At 56.4% G+C, this 10,324-nt stretch overlaps 1 protein-coding gene across 1 annotated transcript; it reads right to left on the bottom strand.

Annotated features, from left to right (window-relative positions):
* On the bottom strand, positions 1–6,230 carry BAK1 (BCL2 antagonist/killer 1). The gene is made up of 6 exons (XM_054568703.1): positions 6,009–6,230; positions 4,123–4,223; positions 3,087–3,222; positions 2,668–2,811; positions 1,403–1,583; positions 1–1,283 (listed from the first exon to the last, which is right to left on the bottom strand). The coding sequence occupies exons 2-6, from the start codon at positions 4,190–4,192 to the stop codon at positions 1,179–1,181; spliced, it is 636 nt and encodes a 211-aa protein (XP_054424678.1). The 5' UTR covers positions 4,193–4,223; positions 6,009–6,230; the 3' UTR covers positions 1–1,178.
* Between the last annotated feature and the right edge of the window lie 4,094 nt (positions 6,231–10,324).

Consider the following 10,324-nt stretch of genomic DNA (forward strand, 5'->3'; position numbering starts at 1 on the left):
GATGGCAGTTTATTTTCAGACACTCTCAGAGGGTGGGGGTGGCCTGTGGGCTCCCTGCATTTGGTTTATCAACAACTTCTCTTCCTAAATCCCTGGGCTGTGCAAGGTAGACAAAGTACTCTCACCCCCACCCATGGGAGAGGCTTAGACCATGGGTGTAGGGGACAGGGGCTTGGGGGTAGAAGTCAAGTATTCACAGTTCCCCCTCCACACCCCCAGATTACACTGTGCCTAGCCCATGTGGGAGGATTCCAACTTTGGGGTTCCTAGTGATGTTAATAGCCCTTCTCTCACTTAGAAACCTCCAGGTGACCTCCCTAGCCCCTTTCCCTGACAATAACAAACCACAGTCCTAAACCCTAGAGTCTGTGCAAGGAGGAGTCCTCAGCACTCCATTCTGCCAAGGCCTCTGCCCTCCCCATGTGGAGTGATGGGACGGGCCGGCTCCGCCAGTAATGAAGGCATCGGGAGCAAATGATGAGAAGGCAGAAAGCCAAGGACCTCAGGAGGCAGGTCTGGAGGGACCGGACGGTTAAATTCAGACTGCTCCAGCCTGCACCCTCACTCCACACCCCAGACCCCGAATCCCTGAGAGTCCAACTGCCAAGGCAATATGGGATGAAGGGGCAGTTGAGCAGGTCCTTCCCCTCCAACCCCAACCAGTCCTGTTCCTGAGGGACATGATACTTTGGAAGGGCCAGGACTGGGCCCTATGCCCAGCTCTAAAGCTCTCACCTTCCAGAACAGCTGAATCCTGGGGAACACAGGGTAGGCCTACTAACCCCCAACACCCCAGATGTCCTGGCTTGGGGCAGAGTAATAGGAATGAGGTGGGGGAAGATGTCCTCCTAAGGGTATTATAAAAAGCTAAAACCATTAAGAACTTATTAGGGAAAAGTGCCTCCCAGCTTCTTGCTTCCCCAAATTATCAACTTCCCCAAAGCCCAGCAGACAGAGCTGAGCCCAGAGATGGGGCCCATTAGCACCATGAAATGTTGGGGTGCCCCTGAGGCCTGACTGACCTCCGAGCAGGGGCACTTCAAAGCTGGAGTGCCCACTTGCTAAAGTTTCTGTGCTCTTGAGGGGGAGACCCCTGCAGAGGAGGCAGTAAAAGAAAAAGGCTTGGTTGAAGTCCAGGTAGCGTCCTCGGCTGGCACCCCCAAGAGCCCCTCCTGGGGTCATGACTTGAAGAATCTTCGTACCACAAACTGGCCCAACAGAACCACAGCCAGAATGATCAGCACGTTCCGGATAGGGCCATTGCCCAAGTCCAGGGCTGCCACCTGCCAGGAGAGACAGAGTGGTCAGAGAGGGGCTGGCAGTGTACACGGGCACTAAGGGGCTGGAGTGGGGGTGGGGTGTTCCAGCAGCACAGGCGAGGTTGCCAGTGCCGGGCACTCACCCAGCCTCCCCTTTGTGCAATCCACCGGGCAATGCAGTGATGCAGCATGAAGTCGACCACGAAGCGGGTCACCTGGCCCAAGAAGCTGGTCAGTCCGCGCTGGTAGACATATAGGGCCAGCCGGTAGCCAAAGCCCAAGAGAGCCACCACTCGGCCCCAGTTGATGCCACTCTCAAACAGGCTGCAGGCAGAACATGGAGGCTGTCAGTGGAAGCCCCAGGGGGCCCTTCAGCCTGTTTTCCCTTTCCCACCCCCTTGTCCCCTCACCCCTCTCCCAGCTGGAAAGCAAAATGGCTTAGGTGTGAATTAAGGGGGCAGGGACTGCCCCAGCCTGGCTGCTATTTAAAAGCCTGTGTCTTCTGTGAAAGGCGAAAGTTTAGAGGGCACAGGAAGGGGCTGTTGCCACCCGGGGGGCCCCACTGCTGTGGGTGCAGAGGACCCAGAGAGGGTGTAGCACAGAGAGGGCAGACAGAGGCAGCAGGGAGATTACCTGTGGGCGTTGCTGCTGGCCTGGCAGCCCAAGGGGCAGCAGAGACAAAAGGACAGAAGAGGAGGTTAGGACAAATCCTGGAATCACGGTGGGGTGGAGGGTAGCCTCTAAGGACATGGGCAGGATGTTTCAGCTCTGAGCACTAATCCTAAGTCTACTGCCTAGTCTTGCTCTCACCCTCAGCTTCAAATCTTCCCTGAGACTGACCTCCGTGACCCTGATGGTAATAATGGCTAACACCTTGTACATGTGGCCACCATTCTAAGCATATTTCCCCCATTTTATAGAGGAGGAGAAAGAGGGCTAGAGAGTTTCACAAAGCCAGTAAGTGGCAAAGCTGAGCTATGACCCAGGCATTTGGTCTGTTTAACCACCACATCCGACTGCCTGTCCATTGTGGCTATAGCATATGGAAGCCATTTCCGGGACCTGGTAGGAGGTGGCAGCCTTACCACCTTTGGTGTGAAATGTGTTTATAAATCAGAAGGACAGCTGTGTGCTAGCTGGGCTGGGTGGCTCAGGAACATCCCTACCCCGGGCCCTTCTGCAGTCCTGAGCTAAATGATCAAGTGCTCAGAGCCAGAGCTCACAGACTTTGAGCTCATGTACCAGAAATGAGTTTGGGACCCAGTAAGCAAAGACACTTGAGTTTACGTAGACATGGGGACAGCAAATATGTCTCCTGACACTGACAGAGAAGTATGTGTCTCCCATCCACTGGGCAGAGCACAGCATGGCAGCGACGGCACAGCAGGGTGGCAGTGGCTGGGGCTACCTGGAGGCGATCTTGGTGAAATACTCATAGGCGTTCTCTGCAGTTGGCTGTAGGCGCTGCAACATGGTCTGGAACTCCTCATCATAGCGCTGGTTGATGGCGTCTCCGATAAGGGCAAGCTGCCGACCCACCTGCCCCATGATGCTGGGGGAGCAGGAGGCAACAGGTGAGCAATGGACAGTGGTCAGGCCTAGGGCCCAGACTCACAGCTAGGGTTTCTGCCCGAGATGCCCTTGGCCTTGTGCACCCCCTCCTTGGAGGCCCTGACAGATACAAGGGCCAGGCCAAGGAACAAGGTCTCCCATGGGGATGAAAAAGGAACAATGAAAGAGCAAGACCCTTCTCCCCCAGGCCAGGGTGTGGCGACCCCATGTGAACCTCCACCTCCCTGAAGATGTCCCTGTGGGGCTGCTACTCACCTGGCAGGTTCCAGGGGCAAGTTGACCATCTCTGGGTCAGCAGGGGCAGCTGCCCCATCAGCCTCCTGCTCCTGCTGATGGCGGTAAAAAACGTAGCTGTGGAAAACCTCCTCTGTGTCCCGGGCTACCTGCTCCTCTGAGGATCAAAGCCGGGAGTCAGGGAGGAAGGGCTGGACCTGGTAGCCCCATGGTTTGGGGACAGTTACTCTTCCTCAAGGCCATAGCTTCCCTTGCCCCTTACTTAACACCTAGTGCTTACTCTCTGCAGGTTAGTTTTTTGGCACTTCCCATTTAATCCTCACTACAAGGCTGTAGTCAGGATTACAGACGGGGGAACCGAGTCATGGGGGTGGGGCAGCGGGAGTGTAACTTGCACAAGGTCACACAGCTAGAATGAGCAGTGGAGCCAGGATATAACGCCAGGTATTTGGGCCTCGAGTTTAGTGTGCACAAGGGACCCAGGCCATATGACTTAGGGAATGTGGGGCCATAAAAACTACATAGGAAAACAGTGACAGACCTGGGACTGAACCCAAAGTCCAGGGAACAGCCTGTGACTGCAAGCTGCAGGCTTCTCTGATGATCCCCTTGGAAGAAGGAAGGGCAGCCATCTTACTTCCTCCCTAAGGCCATAACAATCATTTTCTCTGCTGAGCAGACCTGACTCCGTGCTAAGCCAACAACTTCCTTATTTCTCCTACTGCAGGGATAGGCCAGCCGCTCCCCTCTCTTCCTTCACCTCAGCCCATCCCGCCCCCTGCCCGTGCTGGGATGGCACTGTGCCCAGCCTCTGCAACAACCCAGGCCCAGGCTCCTCCCTGTTCCCAGGGCTTAAACTTGACTTCACTCTAGCCTGAGCCCAAAAGGCCCCCTGCATTGTGTGGGGAGATATTTTCTCCTATATCCAAGGGTGGGAAAACTGAAGCAGGAGAGCCTGCCCATAAGCCCTGCCTGGCCCTGTCCACTTCTCTCCTCTCTGTCCCCAGAGACGGCCCTGGTGGTCATGGGATGCGTGAGGGGCCAGAAAGACCCTTACCTGAAGTGGGGGACAGGGCAGGCTCTTCACACCCCTGCCTGGGAGGGCCTGGTCCTTGCCCCGAGGCCATTTTTCAGGTCTCAGTGAAAGGCAGTGTTACTCTGTGGGGATGAATGAGGAAAGGCAGAGTTGGGGACAGGCAGGGCCACTGACGAGAGGTTTCCAAGGACACACTGGAGTGAGGGGGCCTGGACTCCCAGAAAGACTCTGCAGTCCTAGCTTCAACCACTCATATTTTATTGGCAACTCTTCAGGGGAGCCCAGGGGTAAGAAAAGCAAGGCAGCGAAGATTCACACCAGGGGACAAGCACCCTGGCATCCGGGGCCGCAGGAGGGGTGGCTGCTGCAGCAGTGCCCTAGTGCTTCTCAAGTCATGTTTCACCTCTCTCCTGGAGCCTCCTGTACCCCGCGCAGCACACGTTTACCACAAGCTTGCCACCTTCCAGCCAGTGACCCATGGAGGCCATCTTCAAAGGTCCCACTCCCCCTAGGCTAGCCAGAGCACACCTGTTTTCCACAGCAAGGGAAGCATCGTCACACTCATTTTACAGGTGGGAAAAGTGAGGCACAAAGAGGTTAGTGCTCAAGGCCACATAGCTAGCCAGGGAATCAAGGTGGTTATCTGAATTTCCACGAGTCCATACAGTCGACACTTCATTAAGATTCATCTTCCAGTTTGTAGATCTCAGAGGATGTCTTTTCCAGGGCAATTTTCCCTAGTTATATCTGGCCTGTGCCTTCTCATTCCTGCCTTGCAGTCAGCTGAGGAAGCCCCCAAGAATCAAGGTCTTCTTCAGTCCCTTGACCTGCCTCCCATAGGTACCCCCTCACCCCACACTCGCTCTCCTGCTCAGCCGGGCCACAGCCCAGATCCGCTCTGTGAACCCTTGACACAGGCAGTAGTTCCTGGCCGTGAGCTGTTTCACTTTCAGTTCCCACCCCCTTCATTGCCCCATCACTCAGGCAGGAGTGCCCCTCGCTCCATTCCTGGGGAGGGTACACCCCACCCGGGCCAGACAGAGCCACCCCTTCTCCCTGTGAGGCCCGGATACCCTCTCTTACCCCCTTTCCCTCAGGCCAGGGCCATATTATAAAGTGCCCCAAGGGCTCTTCCAGAGCGGGTGGGGGAGGGCTGGACCGCTCGTGCACCCAGCTCTCCACCCCTCCTTTCTCAGGGTGGGGCAAGGAGAAGTCAGACCCTCCCTCCTCCATCCCAGGCCGCTCCTCAAAATAGGCCTCTGTCTGGCACACTGCCACTCGTGTCAGTAGCTCTTTCTGGAAGAAGATGCCCTTGTCTCTCCCCTGGTCCCCAAAACCTGGCACCGCAGGACAAGAGGGCCAGAGGATGCCGACTGCACCTGCACCTTCCTTTCCCGTTACCCTCGGGCTCACTGCTGGAGAGCGGCTGGAGCCTCAATATAGCGCCAGGACCAGAGGCCTCTGACGACAGGGGCCTACCCCCGCCCCCATCTAAGTGGCAAGAGTTCTTGGTAAGGGGAGGCTCCTGCACCCCACTTACTGGGCTTCCTGAGCCCAGAATGTTCCCCAGTGGAAATGCCTGCCCGGGCTGCAGACCCAGTCCAGGGCTCCGGGGGCAGCAGGAAGCGCTGTTAAGAGTTCTCCCCAAGCCCTTGACCTGGGCCCTGACTTCCATTCCTGTCCCCCAGGCTGCTTTGGTTCTTTGGCACCCCATTCTCAGGTACCCGGGGCCGGGGCATGAGGGGCAGCCAGAGGGAGTCCTGGCTGGATCAGGCCCCCAGCAGGAGTTGGTGAGGCTGCTCAGGTAAGCTTCCCCTTCCCCAGCCGGCTCCCAGTGGGCTTCCTGCCCCACCCTGAACCTGGGGTTGCCAAGAATGGAAAGGATGAGCAGGACCCTCCCTGCTTACCTGCCTGGACCCTAGCCTAGGCCCGGGATGGCTCCGCGGGGTCGAGGCTGGAGATCCCGAGGGGCTGCTCCTGGGGTAGGCGCCCAGGCCCAGCTTCCAGGAACAGGTGTCAGTGAATTCCCGGTGTCTGGACACAGCCTCTGCTTATCCCAGAACGGCCCTCGGGACCCAAGCGGCAGCAGCGATCCTAGAGGTTCTGGCTGCTCCCGGCTCCAATCAGCTCCCTCTAGAGGAAGTAGCTCTTTGGCCGCCGGATGCGGATGTACGATCTCCCAGCCTGAGGGTAGCCTGGGCTTGCCGTCCCCATCCCCCATCCCTTCACCCCCGCCCCCAACCCAAAGCGCGGCTGGGCGAGTGACTCCTCCTCCCCTACTGCTTTTCCCACCTTTGATCCTTCTTTTCTCCCTCCCATCAGTCAATACCAGTAAAAAAGCCAGGATGGAACGTTTCTTAAGCAACACCGGTGCCATGCATGCACTTTAGCAAGCATTGTCTCATTGAATCTTCTCAACCTTTGGAAGTAGTGCCCTCAACTACACCCACTGTACAGATGAACCAGCTGAGGCTCAGCTGGTTTAAGGAAGTCTCGCAAAAATCACTGAGCTTGGTTTATAATCAAGTCTGGAGGTGCTGTGGAAATAATAATACTAAATTGAGATTGAACGTACAACTAGGTATACCAGGCATCTCAGTGGTCGCTGGAGATATACACCCTGCAGGGGATAGGCAGGTAAACAGATGAAAACACAGTGAGGTCTGTGTTCCCACTGGGGCACATGCAAGCTGAGTACTCAGAGGGGCGAGAAAAAGGAGGACAGACAGTATCTGGCTGCCAGCAATTGTTCTCAAGGACAGAAGCCACCACAGCCTGGGGAAGGACCAGCCAGGTAGAGAGGGTGTGCCAAGTCCTCAAGACCCCTTGCCCCATTCTTAGGGTGGGATTGCCTCTTCTCACTCCCCACCCACATGCCTCCTCACCAACCACCCCCAAACTGGCTCCCTATGCCTCCTCCCCTGCCTTATAGGCCCCCTGCCCTTTCTGCTCCTGATTAATCCCCCCACCATGTTCCCCCCCCCCAACACCCCCCACCTCCCACTTGCCTGACCTTTGCCTTCTAGAACTCCTGGAAGTTTCCAACTGGTGCTTTTAATTTGAAAATTCATCCTGTTCTTAAGCAGTTGGTCCTGGGGAGGCTGCTTCTGCCCCTCCCTCTGAGTCAGCCTCCCTCTCGGGATGGAAAGCCCAGCTCGGACCCCTGGATCCCAAATTTTGGGCCGCTCCTCGATGTTCCACTTTTTTCGTAGCCTGGTGGGGAGCAAGGGCAGTTGGAAGAGCTCTGACAGGGCCCTGTTGGGAGATCATCAGTGCCCCTCAAAAGAGCAGGCTGCTGGGTCCTTGATGAGAGACCACCACGGGAGAGTGGGGAGGAACTATCCCAGTCTGCAAGCCACGCTGCCCCATGCCCTCTCTGTGGCCCTGACACAACACTATCCCTCGGGGCTGGGGCTGGGAGCTGGGGTCTTGAGTGTCATGGCCCTGGGTGTAGAGGTAAAGTCAGTCCTGCCCAGAGGAAGCCAGGAGATTCTAGACAATCTGTCTGAAAAGGAGGAGAGGGAAGAAGAGGAGGAAGAGGCAGCAGGGGAGGCGTCCAAGGATACAGGGACCTTAGACAGGTGAGGGACTGGGCTGTGAGTGGTGGGAAGGGGCCTGGGGTGGAGGTACTAAAAGAAGGCCTGGATGAAAGCTAGGGGAAGGATATGGCAGAACACACACTGAGGTGGTACCAGGAACGTGGGTCCTTGGATGGGTTGAGGATTGGTCCAGGGCATCTGGGTGGGAAGGATGGAACAATCAAGGGTAAGGAGGGATCTGAAGATGAGGTGTGTATGTAGAGGGGGGCAAGACACAGAAGGAGCAGAGATGAGGGTCCTCCCACAAATGAGGGACTGCGGATGGAAACTCCAAAAGGAAAAAGAGACCAGCTGGCGACTGGAAAGGAGCGTGCCAGGGTGGGCTGGCTGCCACTGCTTCCTGGGTCCTTTCTTGGCCCCACTCCATCCTGCCTTCCTTTCCCACTCTCTCCCTCCTGGTTCCCACCCCCAACACCCTACCTCCAGGATGAAGCCCCCAGAGGGAGCTTCGGGGAGCAGGAGGATGGAGGGGCTGAGCAGGACCTGTGGGAGAGCCGTGGGGGGTGTGAGGGATGTCAGGCCCCACCTGCCACTCCCACCCGACTATACTTTTGGATCAGGGGCTGCCTGGCCCAAGCCCTGGAGGTGAAGCAGAGGGCCACAGGACCTCTGGAGGTCAGCCCCAAGGCCTTCACCAAGGAGGAGGAGGAGGAGTGTCTGCTGGATGGTGAATGTGGTGGCCACGGATGTGGGGTAGGGCCAGACAGACCTTCTTCCACTAGGGCTCTGCAGGGGTGGGGGGCCTGGAAGGACACAGTCTAAGGGAATGCTGGAGGCAGGCTGCCTGGGGTCCAATCCCGACTCCACTGTGCCAAGCTGTGTGATGGTGGCAAATCGCTCAACCTTTCTGTGGTTCAGTTTTCTCATATATAAAACGAGAATGCAATAGTACCTATCTCAGAAGATAGTAGCAAGGATTAAATGAAACATCCTTTGTAAAGTGCCCAGAACTGTGCCTGGCACATAGTAGGTGTTTGCTAAAGAAAACCAGGAAACCTTACCCTCAGCTCAACCCTCCAGATGTCCCCCATTGCTATCAGATGGTTGGCGACCCTGCCCTTCACAGAGACCTCACGCTGGCCTCTTTGAAGCGGCGAGGCGGGGGGCAGTAACTCCCTAGAACCATCTCCTCACCTTGTACAAGCAGTTTCAGAAACTGGCCATGGCCAAGGTCTGTGGGGGCCAAGCTGGGGTAGCAGCAGGGCAGGTCTGGGCAAGCCCCTCTGCACATCTGGCTGGGGTATGTGGTAGGAGTAGTCCCTTTCCTTAACCTCTTGGGAGCTGTTCCCCCCAGCTTTCTGTTTTATGTAAGGGTGGGGCTGCAGGCTGGGGCCTTTCTCACCTGCTCAGTGACCTGACACACGCTCAGGATCCTATCAAGGAAGGCTTACCCCACAAGGAAGAAGGTGAGGAAGAGGGAATGGAGGAAGAGGACAGCTCATTCAAGCTCTGTGTCCCAGGCACCGTCACCCTCTAGTCGCCGTTGCACAAGACATTTAGGTCAACAGATACCGTGGGTAAGTGCAGTGCCCCCACCTCCCCTCCCAACATGCCCCAGTCCGAGGGAGTCCCATTCTGGTATCTGTTCTGAACTGGGTGTGATACCAGTTCTCACCACCAGGTGGTACCATAGGACACAAGATGGCCTCCTGAGATGGGTGCTATTGTGTGACTGGGATGAAGGCCTTGCTGACTCTTCCTAGGGTCCTCTTCCCTCAGGGTTTGGGAGACAGCAAGGTGAAGGGTGTGACTGGGGCTGTGGCCCCTCGAGAATCACCCTTCCCCAGCCTGCAATTCTTTTTCAGTGGCCACCTCCATCTCTGGTTTTCCCATCATATAGGTACTGCTGTGACCAGAGGGTGTCCCCGAGGGCAGATAAGGAGAGGGGTTAGGGGGTGATGGTGATAATATAAAATCACTGTTGACATTCACAGTCATTTCTATGGGCCATATCCTCTTCTAAGCACGTTTCACAAAATAATGTTATTACGATTCTGAAGTAGGTCCTATTTACTCTCCACAGTGAGGAAACTAGGCACAGAGAGGTTAAGTAACTTGCCCAAGATCATACAGCTAGCAAGTAAAGTGGCAGAGCTGAGGCTTGAACCCAGGCCATTTGGATGGTTCTAGATCCATGATTTTGAGTTGGTGGCCGGAGGGCGCACAGATAACTGCCCCTTGCACGTTCTCCCCAGGAGGTAATGAGACTCACACTCTCATGCTTTCAGTAGGGAGCCCAGGGAGAGTGAGATTATTAGGGAAAGTAGGGCAGTGGGGAGGTGGTGTCTCCCTGGCTTCAGGTAATAGATGAAGAAAGCACTGTGGCTGGGGTGACCGGAGACTGCGCAGGGCCAGCCAGGATGAGGTCTGGAAAGCCAGAGCCGCCTCCTCCTCCTGTGACCTCCAGCAGTTTGCTCCACTCTATTCCTGCCTCTCCCTTGCCCATCTCTCAGGTTTCATGCAGTCAGGGTTAAAGAAGCTTCTGGTAGTACAGCAGGAGTCCCGCCTCTGGAAGACATGCAGCCGCGAGGGCTGGGAGCCACTGATCCATCCAAAGATTACCCTGGAGGAGGCAGGCATTGTGGATGGCCAGGTATGCCGCCCTGCCTGAGGACACTGGCAAA

Source organism: Pteronotus mesoamericanus, unplaced genomic scaffold (assembly GCF_021234165.1).
Source record: "Pteronotus mesoamericanus isolate MK-2021 breed Mesoamerican mustached bat unplaced genomic scaffold, CSHL_Meso_final contig_20, whole genome shotgun sequence".
Taxonomy (NCBI): domain Eukaryota; kingdom Metazoa; phylum Chordata; class Mammalia; order Chiroptera; family Mormoopidae; genus Pteronotus; species Pteronotus mesoamericanus.

What these genes read in the sequence shown, in the direction of transcription:
- BAK1 (XM_054568703.1), bottom strand. Translation starts at nt 4,192, where the DNA reads ATGGCCTCGGGGCAAGGACCAGGCCCTCCCAGGCAGGGGTGTGAAGAG. An exon ending in TGCCCTGTCCCCCACTTCAG is followed by an intron (nt 3,223 to 4,122) that starts GTAAGGGTCTTT and finishes TTTGATCCTCAG; the next exon opens with AGGAGCAGGTAGCCCGGGAC. An exon ending in TTGCACAAAGGGGAGGCTGG is followed by an intron (nt 1,284 to 1,402) that starts GTGAGTGCCCGG and finishes CTCTCCTGGCAG; the next exon opens with GTGGCAGCCCTGGACTTGGG.